Consider the following 24,222-nt stretch of genomic DNA (forward strand, 5'->3'; position numbering starts at 1 on the left):
GAATGCAACTGCTTGCCTATTTACCAGATTAAGGGAGTTTGAGCATGCTACTCCAGTCGTAAAGCAGTTGCACTGGCTGCTGATTGGCTTCTGGATTCAATTCAAAGTGTTGTTTGCCACCTATAAAGTGTATTTCAATGTGGGATCCACATGTCTAAGGGACTACCTCTCCTGGTATAGTTCCAGCTGGGTACTGAGATCTGCCCAGAAATAGCTGTTAGTTGTTCCCTCTCATTGGAAAGGTGGACATTCTCTGTTATACCTTCACCAGGGAAGACTGCTCCTTTCCCAACCCTTTTAGTTTTTAGGAAGGCCTGTAAGGCATAGCTTTAAAAACCCCTTAAAAATTAAATCACAACTTTGGGACTCCTCTCTCTTTTGGACGGGGAGACTGCCAAGTAGTGAGGAAGCACTTGTTCATTTGGGAAGATGCAGATTCTTTTGGTTTGCATGAGAAGTCTAAACTACCAAGTTTACAGACAAGAGTTAGGTGTTAAATCCTCTTGCTCTACATGGCCTACAGATCAATCTCTCATGAGTTGGGTCTTGCTGGCTGGGGGACAGTGGAATCCCGAGGTAGGCTTCTAAATGGACATCCTTTTCCTTGGAATGAACATCCAAAGCAGATGGGGACTGAGACATGACAATCACATTTCATCACATTCCATAAAGTATCCATCTGGCAACTAAATACCTCAAGTACACTGAGGCCAAAGGCTTTGCCAAGTACAGAGTTAATCAGTGTGACTATGGCTGCTTCCGTACATCATTATACTATAGCTATCATTCACAACTGGGTTGTTTTGCCCACATGAGGTAACCCTGTTGCGAATGATTACCATGGTGCAATGTGTAGACTAATGCTGGGAGATTTATTTGGACCATGACAATTAAAAAAAGAAAAGAAAAAATACGCTGCTATCAGGACAACAATGCTTAGAGAACCTGAACTCAGGTCCAAGGAGGCAGAGAGCTCTGCTTTGGTATAAAGCGCTGCTGATCTCTGCAGTCATGTCAGGGTTACTTCCAGTGATTATCTGGATATAACCCAGAAGTGTCACTCTTGTTCAGTCCCAACGCCACAGGCGGATGTTTCAAAAAGACATTTGTGTGACAGAGAGTTCCCTTCAAGGCAAATGGGGGGGACCTTCAACTGAAGCCATCTTTTCTTGTTTTTAAAGTGCACCCTTTTAAAGGACTTATGAATGCAAAAATACTGTACAACCTCTTTATAGTTTTTTTCCCTCCCCAGAGCTTCCCACTGAAAGCGAAAGAATAACTAAAATGATATTGCCATTTGTTCTTTCCAGTGCACTAAAAGAGTACCAAGGATTTATTCTCCATTGCTATAGATCTCTGAACAACTGGGCTGTCTTCAGCAATGGGCTTCTGCTGCACCCCTCACACACCCAGCCAAACCACCCCCACCATGGCTTCACCCATTTAAACTGACCCTTCTTGTTGCACCCATAGAAGCCCAGCTATCAGCTCTGTCTCCTTTCCAGTATTAACTAGATATGTATGGGTATGCCCTTTTTATATCCAGTCATTGTTCCTGAAGTGTTTTTTCTTTTACTCTGTTTATACAGAAATAACCCCCATTTGACAAAAAATTTCACTGCGAGTAAACAGAAAATGCTGAAAAAATAAAGATTCCTTGGTTTGATCCATTTAAAGAGAAGAAGAGAAGAAGAGTTGGTTTTTTATATGCTGACTTTTTCTACCTCTTAAGGAAGAATCAAACCGGCTTACAATCACCTCCCCTTCCCCTCCCCATAACTGACACCCTGTAAGGTAGGTGGGGCTGAGAAGTGTGACTAGCCCAAGGTCACCCAGCTGGCTTCATGTGTAGGAGAGGGGAAACAAATCCAGTTCACCAGATTAGCCTCCGCTGCTCATGTGGAGGAGTGGGGAATCAAACCTGGTTCTCCAGATCAGAGTTCACCGCTCCAAACCACCACTCTTAACCACTAGATCAGGGAGGAGCAATCTGAAACCATCCCTACTCGAGCAGCGGCTTGATCTTACGCAAGGTCCCCTGAATCTTTATTCACCTGCCCCCTCAAGCTGAAAGAAATACAAAGGTAAAGATGCTGAAATTAAATTAATTTAAATTAAATTTAAATTAAAAGCTGGTGCAATACCCTCTTTCACTTGAGAGATAACATTTGGTGACATGAGCAATTGCCCTGAAGCCTGTTTTTATACTCGGTAGTATTCAGGCTACAAAGCAAAATATTTAGTTTTCCACTCTGACAGTGTTTAATGGAGTGTCTTTGGTTAGATGTAATTGACATTCCATTTCTTTCCATAAAAAGGATATGGCTCTTCTGCACTTATTAATATATATATATATGTGCATACAGATCCATACTTTCAGATCTGTCAGGTCCATCCTTGTCTTTACATGCCCTCTTATTGTTTCATTGTCCATTCTTGGTTCTTCAAACTATTAATTTTAGTCCGATCCTTACGCCCCCTTTCCTATTTTGATGCTGCTTGATCTCTGCTGAACTTAATTTATAAACTTCTGTTTCTCCTGTACTTGTATCTGCTTTTATTGGTAAAAGTTGTTGGTGCGGCTGACCTTTTGAAAGTTAGTTTTGCTATCTGTGTTTTATTTTTACTATTCAACTGGCTGTTTTTATTGTATTTATTGTTTTTATTTTTTATTGTAAGCTGAGGATCAAGTTGAGAGTGTAAGATGCAAATAGTTAACAAAAGCAAATAAATATTCCCTCTTCAGTTTCTGGAAATTAATTAATTTTAAAAAAGCTGGTGGCTCAGCAGCCTCCATGTACCCTCTTCACCCACCATCCATAATGATCCAGCAGTTTGGGTGTCTTTGTGGCATGCAAATATTATCTGTAGAGGAGGGAACCATTGTGCAGCAGTGCTGCTGGTAGTCACAGAGCCTTAAAGATAATTTATTTACTTAGTCCACAACTTGATTTGTCATGGAGATTTTAAGGTTTTTTAACCTTGCCAGCTGATCAAACTGAACTGGAAGAGAGGAGATAGAATTAGGATCACAATTCAACATGCCGCATGTGCTGTGAAAGGACCTACCCGAAACTGTTATGCTAAGAATGCTACAGAGTTGTCTTCTGTGGTCAGCGATATCCCTAAGTTAGGCCTGTTGCTACTCCACTACGGAATCCTATATTGAGAAAACAGTGTAAAGTGGGTAAGGGAATTCCAATCAGGAATGGGATTAGTTGGAAGTAGCATTATTTTGGGAATTTTTTGGCTTTCAGAATGTTTATTCTGACTTAGCTGGAGAATACCCTAGGGTTGGCTTCGCTCCGAAAGCAAAGTGCTGCTAGCTGGAACAAGCTGAGAGAGCTCTTTTACTGTTTTTTCATGCCATACGTTTTCATTATCATTGCTTTTGATTTGTCTTAATTTTATTGATTGTACTTTTAAGGCACTGATACACAATTTATAAGCAATTGATGCATAAAGAACTTTATAGGAAAAATGTGTACATAGAAACAGAAAATGGTGTCTCCCCCCCTCCCTAAGGCTCACTTCCCATGAGAGAAAATTGAAATGGGAATATTCTGATCAAACCATCAAGCTTTCAAAAACCAGTCTCAATCCTTTTGATCGGTTAGAAAGAGATCTGCACTTTTTCACTGATATGAATTAACGTTGTAGATTTTAATTGTAAACCATTTGGGGGAGCCAGTCTGGTTGAAAAGCAAACTTCATGGCTGAGGGGAGATTTGAACCCGGTTTCCTCAGTCTCAATCCAACACCTTTCAATTGTTCTTTGCTCATATGGACTAGGAACTTGCAAAATGTAAGGAGCACAAGAACCAACTAGGTCAAAGAAGGAGGAGCTTTGTTCTTCCTTGGCCCACAATTTTTTTTGGAAGGATGAACCAGGGCAGACAAAATTCTTCTTTGCAGAAGTCTATTCTTGGACTGTTTCGTTTCCTATCTGATATAACTGTTTCCCCCCTCTCCTCTTTACTTGGTTTAACTGAGTCCTCTTTCTGAAGGGGTTGCCTTGGAAACTAATTAAGGATTGACTCTGGTTGCAAGTGAAGTTTCCACCCCAGTGCTCGAGTTGAGAGACAGATGCAGAAATTAAGGTAATGCTTGCACAGATAACAAAGTGCATGATCCTTTATTTAGAGATGAATAAAGACATAAATGTTACGACGGCAACCCTCTCATACAGTGCAACCTTTTGAGGTCTTCAGAAAAGCAAATGTGCTCAGCAGATATTGCTCAGAGGAGAAAACCAATTCATTTGCACATGATAGTTCACTGAAACAGAGGTAGATTTGAAATAATTGTGTCCTACTAAGACAACAATGCTGAGGTCATCTAAGGAAGCCTACTGGAAGTCACTCTCCAAGATTTAAAGTATTGCAGGTTGATATACAGGGTAACCCTAAGAAGAGTTACAGCTTTCTAAGCCCAATGACTTTAATGTACGTTGAAGAGCTTAGGAGTGATCTAACAGTTTCTTTAGGTAAAGGTAGTCCCCTGTGCAAGCACCAGGTCATTCCTGACCCATGGGGTGACGTCACATCCTGACATTTACTAGGCAGACTGTGTTTATGGGGTGGTTTGCCAGTGCCTTCCCCAGTCATCTTCCCTTTACCCCCAGCAAGCTGGGTCCTCATTTGACTGACCTCGAAAGGATGGAAGGCTGAGTCAACCTTGACCCGGCTACCTGAAACCGACTCCCGTTGGGATCGAACTCAGGTTGTTAGCAGAGCTTTTGACTGCAGTACTGCAGCTTACCACTCTGCGCCACGGGGCTCCTAACAGTTTCTTTATGTTATATATAATATATAGGTGCATCAGAGGGAAAGCAGAAGCAGCCAGGTCCTCTTCTGTCATGCGTGGAGCCAGCTCAGTTTTGAATGAAATGGAATTTGTATCGAATTTTAAAGTCATTGGTATTTTTTTTTTAATTCCAACTGGCCACTCTGGGATATAAGGAAATATCTAGAGACTTCTTGGTGGTGACCCCCAGTTGGGAACTTCCTGCCAGAGAGACACTCACCTTTATGGAGATTTAGACCATGGATCTACTTTCATTTCTGCCTTAAGTGTCTTCGTAAATTTGATTTTATTTATTTAAAATATTAATACACTGCCTCTCCACAGGGTGGTACGCGATACAATAAACAATATTTGAAAAAGACGGGCAACACAATTCCATAAACCGCCAGCAACAATTTAAACCATCAAGCAAAAACAGGAAAAAGGCTCTGATCACTGAAGCTACCCAACAAGGAACAGCCGCCGAAGTGCACGCTGATGAAACAACAAAAATAAAAATCATAATGATAACCAACAGGGGGAAACAATCAACCACATTCACTAAAAGCGTAATTACGGTTAATGGTTTATTGTGATTTTATGGGGCTGTTTTCTTCAAAACCGTGAACCGCTCAGAAAGGTTGCTACTGAGTGTTCTAAATGAAGTGAAAACAAAAACGGTCCAGGTGGCTAACATTTTTTAAAAAAATCCAGACACTGTTAAACTAACCAGGTGGTAAAGCTATATTAAATCAAGGATTTTAAAAACTGAGGCTGGCTACAAATGCCACAAAAATAGGTTGCTGGCACAGCAAGGTGGGCCTTGGGCTGGAGGAAGTAAATGGGGAAAGATTAGCTTTTGAATCAAATTTGCCCACCTACTCTCTTTCTCACTCTCTCGGCAATTCGGAGCATAATTTAGAGACCTCTTCTCCGCTTGCAAAAAGTTACCAAGCCAAAATGACTATGTGGCATTCCCAAGACTTATGTTTACCTCCACAGGAAAGACCCATTTATAGCAGGGTAATCTCACAAAGTGTAAGTCTCTAACTGCCTTTAAATGAGAGGGTGCTTCAGTCTCTTATGCTGGGAAGCTATCTTTCCTGGTTAGGGATGCCAGTCCAGGTTGGGAAATGTCTGGAGATTTTGGAGGTGGGGCCTGAGGAGGGTGGGGCTTGGGAAGGGGAGGGACTTCAATGGGGGTATAAAGCCATAGAGTCCACCTTCCAAAGCGGCCTTTTTTCCAAGTCAACTGATCTCTGTCACCTGGAGATCCATTGTAATAGGAGATCTCCAGCCACCATCTGGAGATAGGCAACTCTATTCCTAGTTTATCCAAATTATTCCCGATTTAGGCTGTACCACTGAAAATGTACCTTGGAAAACTAGAATTTCATAAGGTATGATTATATCATCTGCCATGGTCTTTCCTGACCCAGCCCTAGAATTGATCCCCTATTGATCTCACCACACCTGAGGACTGGATCAAGTCAGGACCCCAGAAGAAAGCCCCAGACCCATCCGACAATAAAAACATTACATCTAGGGAGGAAGGTAGATAGGGCTGAGAGAGTGTGACTAGCCCAAGGGCACCCAGCTGACTTCATGTGGAGGAGTGGGGAATTAAACCCTGTTCTCCAGATCAGAGTCCTCCGCTCCAAACCACTGCTCTTAACCACTACACCATGCTGGAGGGAGGAATGGAAGGACAAACATGCATAGACTCTTCAGATGAATCATGACCTTTGCTGGTTCAATGTCCCCTTAGTGCAGCTTGATCAGTTTTCTTGACCCTAATATTTCCAAACCCAAAGGACAGCTCTGCTGTTGCTCAACCATCAGCCAGTACCACTAGCTGCCAAGATAGATGGAGCCACACCTGTCAGACACATAAGAGACTAGTATCCCTAAGAGTTGGGATACCTTCCTTTCTGATTTGGGGGGGGATTCCATTCTCCTCTCTCTATTTTAATCTGCATTTTTCATTGGTGGGAACTCAGGTGAATATCTGGATGCAGCCAGCATCGTAAGCAAACAAGTGAACCAGAAGAACAGAAAAGCAACAGTATTGCTCTGTCAGTGATAGGGTGGGAACACTCTGGGATTCAGACAGGCTGGCGTTACACATCCCAGCAGAAGGAGATAAAAGTTTGGAGCAGGCAGGGCTTACAGGGTCCAAAAACAGAGCTGGAAAGACAGGCAAAATGAAAGGGATTTCAACCCAAGTCTCCCTAGTCCTAATCTGATTTAAGAGTAGCAGTTTCAAAGGGAGATTAGAGAGACTGCTGAATTACAGCTAATAATGAAGCTCGAGACTCTGCATTCTCCTGGATAGAATAGAGATCTGGGATTCCTGTCTCATTACAAATACTAATTTCTCCATGTCTACTACCCCCTCTGCATATCACACCGAATCCAATTGTGCCTGCTAATGTCATTTATTTGCTTTTGACATTTACATTGCCATTGTGTATCTAATTCATTCTTAGATCGATGGACTCACATTCTAGCTGTATCTGAAGAAGTGAGCTGTGGCTCATGAAAGCTCATCCCCTGCCAGAAATGTTTAACACATGAACACATGAAGCTGCCTTATACTGAATCAGACCCCTGGTCCATCAAAATCAGTATTGTCTACTCAGACCAGCAGCGGCTCTCCAGGGTCTCAAGCAGAGGTCTTTCACATCACCTACTTGCCTAGTCCCTTGAACTGGAGATGCCGGGGATTGAACCTGGGACCTTCTGCATGCCAAGCAGATGCTCTACCACTGAGCCACAGCCCCTCCTCTTGTTAGTCTTTAAGGTGCTACTGGACTCGTGCTCTTTACTAGTCCTAATCTAACAGTCATCTTTCATGTCTACGTGCCACTGGCTTTCTGATACAAACCCTCAGTGGAAAGGCACAACTTTAAAAAACGCAATAGATGGAATAAGAATTTAAAAGCCATTTTGAAGGCCTTGGGGCAATCTGACCATCGTGTTGAGACATTATATTCTTCACAGCCGTACAACTTAATGTTTTGCTCTCCAGATGCTTCCACTTAATCCCAAAATTACCTCTTGGTCTAATTGTTATGACTGCATTAAAAAAAATCAACCTATTTCTGTTAAGAAGCAAAGGCTCTGTGGAATAAGCAAGCCCTTTGTAATGTTTCACTATTTTGATTTTGAATGCACTTCTTCCTTCCTATTTCCCCTTTCGGGGATTTGAGTCTAAACAGACACAAAAGCACTCTGGCTTGAAATAAGATGTGTTACCTTGGCAAAAGCAAAGCCATCTTTCTGAACTGGGATTATGGACTCTTAAAGTGCGCAACAGAATTATAAAAGACATCCAGGACAAGATTACTTTCTCCTTGTGGAAGATAAAAAAATCATTTTATACCAAAGAAAGGTTTTTGGGACAGGTGACAAGACTGGCTGAAAAAAAAGAAGGCCACATTCTGGTTATAAGTTCAGAGAGAATTGCAGGTCAGTAACACATTTCTAACATGGGCCAGATTTTGATTTTTTCCACAGCTGCAGGCCTGGAAAACTCATACAGCAGACTGAGGTGGCAAAGTCTGAAGTGGCACAGTAGACTGTACCACTTCAGGCTGCATTTGTGAATGCTCCTTCATGTAAAAAAAATAAATCCTCTGTAAATAAAAAATAGTACATCGTGGGCAAAGATTCTAAGCCAGTCCATGCCCTGCTGTTAAGGTTACCAACCTCCAGGATGCAAGAACACTAGGGTTGCCAGGTCTCTCTTCGCCACCGGCAGGAGGTTTTTGGGGCAGAGTCTGAAAAGGGAGGGATTTGGGGAGGAAAGGGACTTCAGTGCCATAGAGTCCAATTGCCAAAGCAGCCATTTTATCCAGGAGAACTGATCTCTATCGGCTGGAGATTAGCTGTAATAGCGTGAGATCTCCAGCTAGTACCTGGAGGTTGGCAAACCCTCCCCAAACCCCTCCCTCTCCAGGCTCCACCCCCAAAATCTCCAGGCATTTCCCAACAGTGAGCTGGCAACATTACTTGCACTGTAATTTTTTTTTTTTAACATACAGAGAGTCTTTTATTTAGAGATGCATTCAAAATGTGGATTCGGAAGTGGCATAATTCATTTTACCACCCCAGGTTCAATTACTGTCATCTCCAACTAAGGGCCACACTGGACATGTTTTCTACAGAATGGGTCCAGGTTCCCCCAGCCTAACTGGGTCTCTCTGCAGCAGCGCAGCAGCTGTAGGGAATGCCAGTTGAAAAAGTAAAGAGAGCCCAACAGGGATCAGAATGCTGCCATTTTCCCTTACTGAAATGGAACAGGGGGTGTTATTTCCCTGGTTTTGCTGCTCCACGTGCACCGGATACTCTACGCGGAACAGCAAGCATAGGGAAATAACTCTCCCCCATGCCATTTCGGTGCAGAAAATGGCAGGAGGGAGGAGCTCCTCCCCCACAGTAGCATTCTGTGTTCAATTGAACTTCCCTTTATTTTTAAACTGATGTTCCATGCACCTGCAGGGAGAGAATTATGTCCAAAGACCCTGGACCCAACATAACATAGTACCTAGTTTGGCCCTGAAAGATCTCAGGTAAGCAGATATTGAGAAAGACCTTTCTCTACCTGAGACTCAAGACAGCCACCGCCAGTTAGAATAAACAAAAGAGAGCTAGATGGATCAATAGCTTGACAGCATCCCCTCCAGCAGCATTATGCCTAGAAATCTTAGCTGGTGATCACAACATCTGCTTTAGAGGGGGGCCACGGTACCTTGTTCCAGTTATGCCCTGCTGGGGTTGCCAACCTCCAGGTACTAGCTGGTGATCTCCAGCTATTACAACTGATCTCCAGCTGATAGAGATCAGTTCCCCTGGAGAAAATGGCTGTTTTGGCAATTGGACTCTATGGCACTGAAGTCCCTCCTCTCCCCAAACCCTGTGCTCCTCAGGCTCTGCCCCAAAAACTTCCCGCTGGTGATGAAGAGGGACCTGGCAACCCTATGCCCTGCTCTGAGTGGCTCTGAGAAGTCTCCCCTCCAGTCTGCCTGGCTGGCCCCACCACCCCAGTCATCCCAATGCCAGATGGCCAGTGAAAAAGATGAGACCATGAATGGCAGAGCCAGCCCCCATAGGTAACCACCCCTTCCCTTGCTCCCCCCTTCCCCACTCACGACAAAATTGCCCCCCCCCAGCTCATGACAGCGAGCCTGATTCTCTACCAATACAGCACATCACTTGTTAGCAGTCATCTTACTGACTAATACTGGACTCTTAAAAAAGTAAAGGTCCCCTGTGCAAGCACCGGGTCATTCCTGACCCATGGAGTGACATCACATCCCGACGTTTACTAGGCAGACTTTGTTTGCGGGGTGGTTTGCCAGTGCCTTCCCCAGTCATCTTCCCTTTACCCCCAGCAAGCTGGGTACTCATTTTACCAACCTCCAGAGGATGGAAGGCTGAGTCAACCTTGATCCGGCTACCTGAAACCAAGGTCCATTGGGATCAAACTCAGGTCGTGAGCAGAGCTTGGACTGCAATACTGCAGCTTACCACTCTGCGCCACGGGGCTCCTTACATTTCTAAAATCTTTAGTTCCCATATTATGTACTGGGGTATACAACTGTGGTACAAGAGGTCAGTTAGCCCGCTGGTAATTAACATTAATATATCATTAGAACAAGGTCCTTAATTAACATTACAGTCTCAATTCATTAAATATTTATACTCTTTAGTGAGGCAGAAAGATCCAAGAAATGGGCTGCCCGATGTGTCTCTGCATGCTTTCCTGCTCTGGACTTATACAGCACTGCTTTTGTCAACCTCCACTGGTAATTTCCTTTGTCACTGCATTAGAGGAGCTTAAACAAGACAGCCAAAGACACAAGAGACTTATTCCCCTGCTAAGAAAGCTGGCTCCCACTGTGTCTCTGTATGAATACCTGCTCTGAGCTCAATTCATGCTGAAATATGGGGTGGAGACACAGCTGAAAGAAGCAAAGTCCTACTCTAATGCTAAAAGAAAAACTTTTATGAGTTAAGAGTGAAATGTACTTCCTATCTGAATTCAGAAAAAAAGTTTGACTCAGCTACCAGGAGTCTGGGGAAGAATGATCTAAATCCTCCAGAGGAAGTGTGAAACATTAACTGTATATTTTTCATTGATACTCCGCCCCCACCCTCTTTGGCTGGGTACATTTTCTTCTAAAGGCAGTGGGGAAACCATCTGAAATATGCAAATCCAAAGTTATCCTCTCCCATGGTGCTGCATTATCAGTGAAGTACAGTTGGCTAGAAGGAGAACACATCCCTTTTCCTATTAGTATCTCTAGTTCCCTAGAGATCTAAAAAGCATTTATGTTTCCCTAAAAAATTTTTTTTTGTTAATTTACTTTATGTGGAGATAATAAGTTAAGCTGGGAAGAATGAAACAAAAGCTGGCAAAGGAAGAAGGGGAAAAAAAGTAAATTGCTCAATGGTAAACCTGGAAAATATTTCAGTCCTGATTCCCACCTGTGACAAAGGATGCCAGTGTTTAGAGTCAGAGGAATCTCAGGAGGCCGCTGTCCATAGATAGATTCTAAGTTGGGCCAGGAACAAGAATTTCTCTTACAACACTTAGGTCTAAGGATGTCACAGATAGCCATCATTTCTGTTCTTGACCTGAGAACCACATACTCAGTAGTAGCAGAAGAAGAAGAAAAAGAAGAAGACTAGCCCAAGGTTACCCAGCAGGCTTCATGTGGAGGAGTGGAGAAACAAACCCGGTTCACCAGATTAGAGTCCGCCACTAGTGTGGAGGAGTGGGGAATCAAACTCAGTTCTCCTGATTAGAGTCCACCACTCTTAACCACTACACCACTCTGGCTCTCCTCCTGTTACAGTGAACACATGTTACAGTGAACGCACGTACATCCAGCACGTCCCCACATACATATGTTTGTGAAGAGAGAGCCAATGAGTGTTCTCTTTACAAATGAAACAAAAGGCTAGTATCTGGGTAAACGGGCAGTTTCAGTCACACATTCGGAGGAACATGCATTGAATGTAACATGAGAATCACTCCTTGTATGTATAAAGCAAAATGAACGTACTCTGTACACTGATTGTATGTGCATCACTGTAACATGTGAACAGAGCTGCTATAATGGACCTGTGATTGTGATGAATGGATCCAGAAGAGGAACAATGGTTTTGGCTTAATTGCACAAGCTGTTGAGATGGTCATGCCACACCGATTCAGATCCACACTCATTTATACCACTGTCTGAATAGGGACCATGATGCATAATTGCAGATAATAACTGCACTGCCTGTGTAATAATGAAATTTCTAAGGGATGAGGAGACATTGTCATGTCTTTATTATATACATTCAAGGATTAATCTGAATCAGGGGTGACCTGTGCTCGGAGCCAGAACCTTTGCCGAACTCCAGGAACTTAACAGAGACATGGCAATTTATAGTAAAGACAATGCTTTTGAACACCTACAGATTACTGTGTGATCTGGGAAAGGCAATCCCAGCCTTCCTTGACTACCACTGGGATTAGGAGACAGGTTTCATAGCTACTAGTAGCATGTAGGGATATTTGAGCCCTATTACCCTTTTAAAAAATTAAATCACCCATAGGCTGGTCCGAAGGCAGAGGGCTATTTCAATTGATTGGTCACAGTCAGCAATCACCCTATATATCAAACACAAACCCTACAAGAGGTAATCTCTGAATCAGCACATATGACCCCTAGCATTTCCCAGAATTTCCAGACTGCAGATATGGACTAAGTCCAAACTCCTAGCAATATTCAGGTAAAATTCTATTATGGTCCGGGGGGGGGGGGGAGCATCGGCATAAAAAGATCATGATGATTTACCGTCTCTCCAGTGTAAATTAAACCAATAATATTCCAGGGACATTTACGATAAGCTATTGGCTGTTCTAAAGCAATTCATCTATAGCGCAGCTGTCTTACGATGTTCCTGCTAAGCTCAAAGGCAGCAGGATGTGACCCAAGGATTCCACTTGCTCAAGAAGATGCAACTCAAGGCTTGATCAGAACTGAATGCTGTCGGAACCAATTCACATGTGTACTACTTCTTCCCATTTGTTTATGGCAGAAAGCTGGGTTGCCATCAATCAGTAGCGGAAAAGTTTCTCTGAGGAATATGCTAACACTTCAAGAAATGTAGGGGCTGCAGTCCTAAGCATATTTCCCAGGAAAGTAAGCATGCAGAAGTCAGTGAGACTTCTTCGCAAACACATATATAATCAGCATTCAAATGTTACTTTAATTTCACTCCAAGCTATATATTACTCTCTCTTCTTTGCAGCTAGTTTGCTCAGCTAGCTTGCTCACCTTAACGGTCTGAGATCCTCATACCTGCGGGACTGCCTCTCCCCCTATGTCCCCCTAAGGATGTTTCATTTCAGGGGGGCGCCTCACATTCATGCGGCACCAGGTTGTCCATAGATAGGGTTGCCAGGTCCCTCTTCACCACTGGCAGGAGGTTTTGGGGTGGAGCCTGAGAAGAAAGGGTTTGGGGAGGGACTTCAATGCCGTAGAGTCCAATTCCAAAGTGGCCATTTTCTCCAGGGGAACTAATCTCTGTCAGCTGGAGATCAGCTGAGAGATCACCAGCTACTACCTGGCGGTTGGTGACCCTATCCATAGACACAGATGTCTCTGATCTTGGAACTCTCTCCTAGTGCTTGCACTGGCAATAAACCCTCTCTTATCTTTGGAAACTTAAACTGAACATTGTTTCTTTCCCAAAGCAAAGAGTCAATCTGTGCTTTCCTCTGCCATCTCAAGACAGGAAGTGCTTTTGAACAGCCCATGAGACAGCTCCTCTGTGTCTGCAGGGAGACCCATTACGAAACAGCTGCTCCTACTATAGCTTGGCTTGGAAGCTCCCAGTATTTTTTGGGACCCTCCAATAGGGTTGCCAACCTCCAGGTGGTAGCTGGAGATCTCCTGCTATTACAACTGATCTCCAGCCAACAGAGATCAGTTTCTCTGGAGAAAATGGCCGCTTTGGCAATTGGACTCTATGGCATTGAAGTCCCTCCCCTCCCCAAACCCCGCTCTCCTCAGTCTCCACCCCAAAAACCTCCCACCGGTGGCAAAGAGGGACCTGGCAACCCTAACCTCCCAACATCTGGCTATGCCCCAATGGCACTATTTTATAGTGGTCCCCACTACCTTTTTTCAAAATTCCAAAAGCGTTCACAGGCTCAGCAAGTCTGGAAACTCCTGGTCTAAACTATGGATCACATGACAACCTCCAATTAGTCCTGGTTTGTATGCAAATCTCACTTTCTTTCCTGCCTCTTAGAAGGGAGGGCATCCTTGCAACAATGCCACCCCTATAGCCAGATAGCTGCAAACGGTGCTGCTACTCAGCAAACTGCTGCTTCTGTATGCCAGTGCTACAACCAACCACAATTAGCATGAATGGTCATTTTTTTTAAAGCTACAAACCCATTTGAAATTAGGGTTGCCAACCTACAGGTACTAGCTGGAGATCTCCTGCTATTACAACTGATCTCCAGCCACTAGAGATCAGTTCACCTGGAGAAAATGGCCTCATTGGCAATTGGACTCTATGGCACTGAAGCCCCTCCCCTCTCCAAACCCCACCCTCCTCAGGCTCTGCCCCTAAAGCCTCCCACTGGTGGCGAAAAGGGACCTGGCAACCCTATTTGAAATCCTCATTGGGCACAGTCTGAATTCAGATGTCACATCTAGAAGAAGAAGAGTTGGTTTTTATATGCTGACTTTCTCTACCACTTAAGGCAGAATCAAACCAGCTTACAATCACCTTCCCTTCCCTTCCACACAACAGACACCCTGTGAGGTAGGTGAGGCTGAGAGAGCATGACTTTCCCAAGGTCACCCAGCTGGCTTCGTGTGTAGGAGTGGGGAAACAAATCCAGTTCACCAGATTAGCCTCCACCACTCATGCGGAAGAGTGGGGAATCAAACCCGGTTCTCTAGATCAAACTCAACCGCTCCAAACCACTGCTCTTAACCACTACACCATGCTGGCACTCTAACTAGGGTTTGGCTTATCATGATGTCTGAATGCAGCCAATACATGAGTCACAAAGAGAAAGACCACGTGCCACGTACCTGTTCCAAAATGGTGTTTATTTTTTCTACTTCACAGTCTATCAAGTATCTTTTCTCCTGCCGTTTGTCCATTTCCTCAATGATTGCCTTAAACTCTTGAACATCCTTTATGCTTCCCACAGATCGAGCTGTCACTTGCCAGTTATTTTGCACAGCGGCTTCCATAATTGCCTGGAGAATGGCAAATCCTGTAGACGGGGGAAGGGGAGAGAACAGGTTGACTTCGTGTGGAAAACCTCCTACCTTACCTGGAAACAGCTGCAGTGTTTATTACCCAAGAAAATGAATAATCAGTAGTCATTCTGTGGCCATAAATTTCACTACAATGGAAATCCAGTACTCATTTCTGTCCTGATAACAGTAACCTTCTTGATTTAACAGAGTTACTTAGAATCATAGAGTCATAACCTTCTTGATTTAACAGAATCACAGAATCATAGAGTTGGAAGGGACTACCAGGGTCATCTAGTCCAACCCCCTGCACAATGTAGGAAATTCCAAACCACCACCCCCACACACCCAGTGACCCATACTCCATCCCCAGAAGATGGCCAAGGTGCCCTCCCTCTCATGATCTGCCTAAGGTCACTTGTACAAAGAGTTTTCAAGGTCCCACACATTCTGGTATAATGAAAGACATATGTAGATATATATATACACACATCCCAACCAAATTATGTAGCCACATAACCACTCCTTACCATACATGAGCAATTATAGTCAAATGAAAAGTGGAAAGAATAAAAAAAAACCCGTGTCTTTAAAGTTATAAGATGCACATTGGACAGGAAATTAGAAACCCCAAAGCATCTTTCTTCTCTCACTTTAAGAGAAACATATTGCACTGCTCAGACATTATTCATTTCCTTGCTGTACATACCTATAGTTATTATTTACTAAACTGTACTCTTTCATTTGGATAGCAAGAAACAAACAGTCTCTCTTTGGAGAATCTCATAGCTTTACTTGTATTTAGGGTTGCCAACCTCCAGGTACTAGCTGGAGATCTCCTCCAGTTCACCTGGAGAAAATGGCCACTTTGGCAATTGGACTCCATGGCATCTCCAAACCCCACCTTCCTCAGGCTCCACCCCCCAAATCTCCAGGTATTTCCAACCCGGAGCTGGCAACCCTACTTGTATTTGTATTGCTTTGTAAACATCTGATTAATGGCTTTTTGATAAAAGTGTGTGAAAACGTAACTCAGTTGGGATATACCACTAAATCTCCTTCTCCTGCCCATTCTACCATTGGAAAAACTCTGGGGAGGAAAATATAGCAGCCAGGGGTCATGCTCAATCAGTAGAAGGAAAGTTCCACCTTCTTCCCATTGGTATCTATTGCCAACTTTTCCTTTTGGTCATTTCTGAGAAGGAGCAATCGCAAGAGATGAGAATACCAGATGAGAGTTTATTTAAAAAAATCATATAACCCCCCCGAAAAGCGGGCCAAGTAGGGTTGCCAACTCTGGTTTGGAAAATTCCTAAAGATTTGGGGGCAGTGCCTGGGAGGGAGCTCAACATTGACGTTCTACCATAGATTTGCCCTCTGACATTGCCATTTCCTTCAGGGGAAATAATCTCTGTAGTCTGGAGATCTGTAATTGCAGGACGAATCGAGACCTTCCTGTAGGTTGGCAATCCTAGGCCTAAGGTTGCTTATAAAAATCTATTCACTGTGGCAGGGCAGCCACATTAGTCTGCTGTAGCAAAACAAAACAAAAGTCTGGTGGCATCTCAAAGATTGACAGCATTTATTCCAGTATGAGCTTTCATGAGTCAGATACAATGGGAAGGTCATGATTTTCTTTCTTCTCATTGTATATGATGACATGAGCTCTGACTGATGAAAGCTCATAATGAAACAAATGTTATTAGTCTTTAAGGTGCCACTGAACTTCTGTTTTGTTTTATAAAAATCTATATCCAGCATATAACAAACACATTAAAAATCAAAATAAACTAAAATCCTAACACACATCCAACCACATACCAATAGGATTGCCAACTGCCAGGTACAAGCTGGAGATCTCCCACTATTACAACTGATCTCCAGCCGATAGAGATCAGTTCACTTGGAAAAAATGGCCACTTTGCCAATTGGACTCTATGGCATTGAAGTCCCTCCCCTCCCCAAACTCCACCTTCATCAGGCTCCGCCCCTAAAATCTTCTGCCGGTGGCAAAAAGGGACCTGGCAACCCTACACCTACAGTACATATTGTAGTGGTACAATAGGGCTGCCATATGCAAGTTTCCTAAATTCCAACCACCAAATTTATGTACCATGCAGATTGCTTGCTAGTCGTTTGCAAATTATGCAAATTGCTTGCATTATCTTCCAGCTAATTTGCATCTTCTCCCATGAACTACGGCAAAAAAAAGTTGGAGAAGGAGCATAGAAAACGTATCCTTATCTGCCCCTTTGCTGATGCCAGGATTTGCTCGGTCTCTTCTGAGACAAACAGCAAAGCTTGTTTGGGAGGAAGAAGGATAGTACAAGGCCCCTTACTCTGCAGTTTCTGGATTTGATGCTTCAGCAGTACATCGCTCTGTAATTAACATGAAGATGAAGTTCCTGTGTAGGTACGAGCTTCCTGTTTGTGTTTTCTCCCTTTTTCAACCCTTGGCACTTCTGTATTAAACACCCACACACAGCACCCCTTCGCTTGTAGCTTTCCGTCTGAGTTAGTACAAAGGCAAAGTCTTTAGTCAGAGGCAGTACAATTTGAGCTGGTTTTTTTTATGCATGCTTACTTCCTGTTGATTTCCGTTTAGTTCACAGGTTTCCATGAAACAACTGTCCATGAAGCGTGAACAGGATCACAGCCTTGATCTTCTTTACACAGAAGTAAATCCTATCCCTTTAACTGGGATTAACTTCCAAACAGGTGTGCATAATATTGCTGCATTAAACATCTTGAATGTCTCCCAGAAGTATGCAGTAATAAGGAGTCTAAGGCCATTTATGCTTGGTAATTAGCAGAGTGTTCCAGGCTGAATTGCCCCACATATTTATTTTTTTTTGAATTTTTCACACTGAACCATCATTCTGGAAGTGACTGCGAAACCGGTGCATACCTGCTTTGCATTACTTAAGAGCCCTTTTTACACGACCTTTGGTGTTTGCTCCACCCCCCTCCGCGAAGAATCCCCTCAAGGAACCATGCAAATTGACAGCGGCACATTAGCTATGCACATGCAGGAAGGAAGAAGCAGATGAGTGTGTGTGTGGGGGTGGAATTTCTCCTTTTGTGTCGAGACAGTGAATAGGCATTTTTAAAGTCACATTTTAAAAAAGAGCTTTGAGTGAGCATCAAAATTGACCATGCATAAATGGTCTAAGAATTTCTCTGAACAATTAAAAAACTTCAGTATAAAACTCAAGATTAATGAAGATGTCCATAAACTCAACCAGCCAGCTCAGCCTCAAGAAGTGGAATCACAGATTCCATGCCAAGAATAGCTGGCTATATTGCAGTTCCATCCCCATCCCAGGTCTGCAGAACCTCAATATGCTTTTTATTGGCATACCCAATCAAAGCATATGTCTGTGGAAGAACATCAGGTAATAACCACAATCAGGTAATAATCTCTCCAGCTTCCAATGGCAAAGGCACCTGAAAGACTGGACTAATTTCACAACCTCTTTCCACTAGCTAATGTACCCAATTTGGTTCCTTTTGACTTGCTAATTAGGGTTGCCAGGTCCCTCTTTGCCACCGGTGGGAGGTTTTTTGGGCAGAGCATGAGGAGGGCAAATCAAAGGGATGAAACTTTCTTTTTTTGGCATTAGTCCCCAGGCTGCAGATGGAGAAGGTTGTGTGTTTGAAGGCTTTTCTCACCCAAGGATAGGGTTGCCAACCTCCAGGTAGTAGTTGGAGATCTCCCGCTATTACAGCTCGGGTTGCGAGGTCCCTCTTCACCATCAGCAGGAGGTTTTTGGGATGGAGCCTGAAGAGGGTGGAGTTTGGGGAGGGACTTCAATGCCATAGAGTACAATTTCCAAAGCAGCCATTTTCTACAGGTGAACTGATCTCTATCGGCTGGAGATCAGTGGTAATAGCATGAGATCTCCAGCTAGTACCTGGAGGTTGGCAACCCTATTGCTAATGCATCCTCTAACATTATTTTTCTGGTTTTGAAAATAATAAAGATCACTATGTTTCCCAGCTACTTTCAGTCTTGCAGATAGAGCTAGGGAAGAAACTGATACATTTACATTTTTTAAAGAAAGAAATTTAATTTCAATTACATTACTATTGGGGGTGGGGAAGAGGAGGAAATGCTTTTTCTGCTAATTACTTACTTTGAGAAGCCAGCTAAAACATATAAAGCAGAAAACATATAAAGCTGTAGCTTCTCAACAAGCTCAGAAATAGCAGCTTCTGGCAACAGGGAAACAAAACATTCCCTGGTGATTTCATAACTGTTAATCATAGCTATGACTTCCCGCATTGGCTAGAATAAAGGCAAGGCAGAACAGGCCTGCATAAGGCAGGCTGGAAAACTGCTTACACATCTTTCTTTCTAACTCCCTAGTGAGAAGGCCCATCGATTTGCTGAAAACTGGGAATCCAGCAACAGAGTGGGGAGCGAGAGGGGCATCAACAGACTGGCCCACCATGTAGGGTTGCCAACCTCCATTGGCAGCTGGAGATCTCCTCCTATTACAGCTGGTCTCTAACTGAAAAAGATGAAATCAACTGGAGAAAATGGCTGCTTTGGCAATAGGACTCTATGGCATGGAACTCCCCTCCCCAAATCCCACCCTCCTCAGGCTCCACCCCAAAAACCTCCCGCCGGTGGCGAAGAGGGACCTGACAACCCTACCACTATGCAATAAGCCTTACAGATGCAGCTCTTATACTTAGGATTGCTAGCTTTAGGTTGGGCAATATCTGAAGAATCTGGGGGTGGAGCTTGAGGAGGGTGGGGTTTGAGGAGAGGAGAGACTTCAATGGGGTATAATGCCAAAGCAGGTGAACTGATCAGTTCTCCAGGTGAACTGATCTCTGTTGCCTGGAGATTAGTTGTAATAGCGGGAGATCTCCAGCTAACACCTGGAGGTTGACAACCTGCTTATACTCCATGAAGCAGAGCACTGGCCTAGTCTGTGTTTGAACTTGGTCTGTGAGCTCTTAATGTAAACCAGAAGTCTACAATATTTTCAGAACTGGGACCCATCCCTATACTGACATTTAACAAAGTCTGGAACTGGTGTAGCATTAGTGTTTCCAGATGCCTGTTAATTGCCCGCCAATTAACAGACCTGCATGCCACCCCTCAGCTGGCTGGCGGGGAAAACAGGTGAGCGAAAGGGTGGCACAATAATGTACCTTCTGAGGTAAATCCAGAAGCAATGGGGACACTCGAGCACATCTTTAAAAATAATTCTATGGAAACCATGGAGTTTTTGGAGGAAAGTGCTAGAGCATCTCCATCACTTCTGGATTTGATGGGGACGCTTTAGCAAATTACTCCAAAAACTGTATGAGTTTTTGGGGAGGTGCTGTAGCACTCTCTCCTTTTCCCTGTGTCTTTTGCCTCTCAAAATGGAGTGAATAAAAGTGGCAGTGGTGCCATTGGTTATCTTGGTCTTAGGTAAAGACACAAGCTGCTTGCTGGTCATGACCCGCTAGCTGAAAACCTGTGATGAAACCAATAGCCAGTGCCATCCCAAGCCAACTGACCCCCTTCTCAGCCCATTGACTTGAAGGGATTTAAGGTGTAGCTTTGCTTAGGATTGCACCGTGAATACATCCGCCCTTCAGTGCTTGAGGGGAAACATCAGGCTGGAGCCAGACTAGTGTTTCTGAAGGTGTGACGATTTACACACCTGAGGCATGCAACTTTTTAACCTCCCATGGCTGCCCCCAGTGCCCCCTGGAGCACATCTGCAAGTTTTTTCATTACTCACATTATGCCACCTGCATTAATTTATGATTATCCACTTATAAAGTTGCCAATCTGGAAATCTCCCAGAATTACAACTGATCTCCAGAATATAAAGATCAGTTCCCCTGGATAAGTTAGTGGCTTCAGAGGGTGGACTCAATGGTATTATACCCTGCTGAGGTCCCTCCCCTCCCCAAATGCTGTCCTCAGGCTCCACCCCCAAATCCTCAAGAATTTCCCAATCCAGAGTTGGTAACCCTAGCCACACACAACACAGGAAGTGGTTTCTGTTGTGGGTTTAGGACTGCCAGGTCCTTCTCAGCCATTGGAGGGAGGTTTTTGGGGCAGAGCCTGAGGAGGGCAGGGTTTGGGGAGGGGAGGGACTTCCGTGCCATAGAGTCCAATTGTCAGAGCGGCCATTTTCTCCAGGTGAACTGATCTCTTTCGGCTTGGGATCAGTTGTAATAGCAGATCTCCAGCTAGTACCTGGAGGTTGGCAACCTTATGTGGGTTAGACTTCCCAAGATTGGCCTGGACAGTACAGGAACTGACTGGGAGACTTCACCTGACCAGTAATTGGCACAGGCTGCAACTCTGCAGAAAGTGGCAATTAAGTTATTGTGGCAATTATCCAAGACACGCAATGTGGACATGCGGCTTGCTGGTATTCCCTTTTTATTTCATGTGGCGCATTAAAAATGTGTGGAATGTAATAGCATTAAATAACACTCTTAAAGCTCATATTAAGGTAATATCGACTCATTTAGCAGCTTCAACAGAGCAGGGAGGCAGCATGAAATGAACAAAGAGCAGCACAGTGGGGAATTTATGCTTGAAGTGGGCAATTCATTCCTTCCGAACAACTGCGACTGGGATGCAGACAGAATCTGAGCAAACTGCTGAGAGTTAATTGCAGAGCAGCTGGGGAGAATAATCTCTTTCTCGAGGGCTACCTTTGTGGAAGCTTTCTTGGGGAACACAGGATTTGCATTCCTGCTCTGGCATCTTACAGGAGGTATGCAAGGATCCCAACGGCAGTCAAGACATCACCATTTCCTAATTTAGATGGATTCAGTCTTGGGCCAGGCTGGAATCAAACCTAGCCTTACTGGGGACTCTGAAACAGAGACCTGAGATTGTAGCTGGAGAATGGAGCTCAACAGGAATAGATCTTGCTCTGCTGTCCAGCAAAGGGTAAAAGGCCAGGCTAGGGTTGCCAACTCCTGGTTGGGAAATTCCTGGAGCTTTGAGGGTGAAATCTGGGGAGGGTAGAGCTTCGGGAGGGAAGAGGCCTAAGCAGAGTATAATGCCATAATCCACCCTCCAAAGCAGCCATTTTTCTCCAGGAGAACTGACATCTCTAGTCTGAATTGTAATTCTGGGAAATCTCCAGGCCCCATCTGTAGAGTCTGAATTAGGGTTGCCAGCTCCGGGGTTGGGAAATACCTGGAGGATTCTGGGGCGGAGCTTGTTGAGGGCGTAGTTTGAGGAGGGGAGCGACTTCGATGCCATAGAGTCTAATTGCCAAAGCGGCCATTTTCTCCATGTGAACTGATCTGTATCGGCTGGAGATCAATTGTAATAGCAGGAGATCTCTAGCTAGTACCTGGAAGTTGGCAGCCCTATGTCTTGTTCACATTTGAACATGTGAACACTTGGTTCTCATGTGACATTTCTACAATGATAGGAATAAATGTGCTCTTCATCATGACACTAGACTGCCTACACAATCCTATATAGAATGATAAAAGAAGCAGAAACCATGTAAATCAGACTAGCCCAGGGGTCACCAACCTTTTTGAGCTTATGGGCACATTTGGGATTTTGACACAGCATGGTGGGCGCAGCCACAAAATGGTTGCTGCAGGAGACAGATAAGAGTTGCCAACCTCCAGGTACTAGCTGGAGATCTCCTGCTATTACAGCTGATCTCCAGCCGATAGAGGTCAGTTCACCTGGAGGTCTCTTTGGCAATTAAACTCTATGGCATTGAAGTCCCTCCCCTCCCCAAACTCCGCCCTCTTCAGCCACAAAATGGTTACCGCAGTTTATCGTCAGTCACACATTGAAGATCCTTGTGGTGCGGTGACAGCTGCTACCAAAGCAATGTTTTAAAAAATCTGTACAGCCAATTGAATCTCCAATGGGCAAACAGAAGTCTTCATGGGCAAAAGACCCACCTGCCCCACCCTTTCTAAAAACATTTGGTGGGCACCAGGAAAGGTGTCAGCGGGTACCACATGGATACCAGATTGGGGACCCCTGCATTAGCCTGACTTTGCCTACAATTTCACTGGAAATGTCTGGACTGGCTCATACTGAATAAGTCTTTTGTGCTGCTGTGGTTTGCCGTGTATTAGATGGCTCTTCTTTACACTTAAAAGCATTATTGTCATTCTCATACCATTTCAGTGCTCATGCCATTATTTTTTAGCTCAAAACAACCTTTTGAGCAAGGCTGTTAATTATTCCCATTTTGTAGATGTGGAACTGAGGCCAAAAGATCATTATTTTTCACAGGTACCCAGGGCTGAATTTGAATAAGAACACATACTTTTCAGATACAGATTTAGTATTCTGTCTAGTGAACCACAATAGTTTCTCCTTGCAACACAATGTTTCTCCTTGTAAGTACTGAAAAAACAATTCTTCAAATGTCAATACTTCAGGAGTTTTTCCTTATTGCTCACTTTGTCAGTTCTCCCATTGTCTAGGATTTTCCATCATCATTCATGTTGGATTTCTGACATGCAATGCCCCCTATAGGAAAAGAGGATACACTGCACCAGATGCTTGGTGACCAAGAGACAAATGCCTCTTGTCTCTGGACAATGCATGGACAATACAGTAGGCACTACAATTTATCAACTAATTGTCCTATATTTCTTTGGTTTACATGAGACAAATATCACGGGAGATTGGTACAGTCTTCTCCTGGAGGAGGGCATGCATACATATCAAAAAGCCAACCTGAATGTAGGAATGGAAGGCAAATTGATGGACAGCAACAGCCATTGCCAAACCTGGATCTCACAGCAGGAGAGTCTGCTTGCTTATTTAAATAAGGCTCCACGTGCATTTGGGACTCTTTAAAATCCTCAGGGAGTAGCCATTCAGCCATATAATAAGGTATTCAGCCCTGTGCCAGGCTAGATTTTTCTTTTTTTACCATCAATTCCTAGCCAATTTATGGCAACCTCATAGGGTTTTCAAGGCAAGAGATTTCAGAGGTGGTTTGCCATTGCCTGCCTCTGTGTAGCAACCCTAGACTTCCTTGGTGGTCTCCCATCCAAGTACTAACCAGGGCTGACCCTACTTAGCTTCCAGGATCTGATGATGAGATTGGCCTCTCCTGGGCCATCTAGGTCAGGGCAACTGTTTAGATAGATGGTGCCATTTTCTCTCCACTTCCAGGACCACAGCATTATT

The 24,222-nt window shown here is 44.0% G+C and overlaps 1 protein-coding gene across 4 annotated transcripts in view; it reads right to left on the bottom strand.

Annotated features, from left to right (window-relative positions):
- The window catches only part of GRIA3 (glutamate ionotropic receptor AMPA type subunit 3), a 256,155-nt gene that overhangs the window by 121,070 nt on the left and 110,863 nt on the right, over nucleotides 1–24,222 (bottom strand). For all 4 annotated transcript variants that reach the window (XR_008933744.1, XM_056859905.1, XM_056859906.1 and 1 more), the window contains exon 4: nucleotides 14,898–15,085. Coding sequence is in view for 3 of the 4 variants with exons in the window: in XM_056859905.1 (XP_056715883.1) it covers nucleotides 14,898–15,085 (188 nt within the window). In the remaining variant the exon portion in view is untranslated. The remainder of the gene's footprint in view (nucleotides 1–14,897; nucleotides 15,086–24,222) is intronic.

This window comes from Euleptes europaea, chromosome 13 (assembly GCF_029931775.1).
Source record: "Euleptes europaea isolate rEulEur1 chromosome 13, rEulEur1.hap1, whole genome shotgun sequence".
NCBI lineage: Eukaryota > Metazoa > Chordata > Lepidosauria > Squamata > Sphaerodactylidae > Euleptes > Euleptes europaea.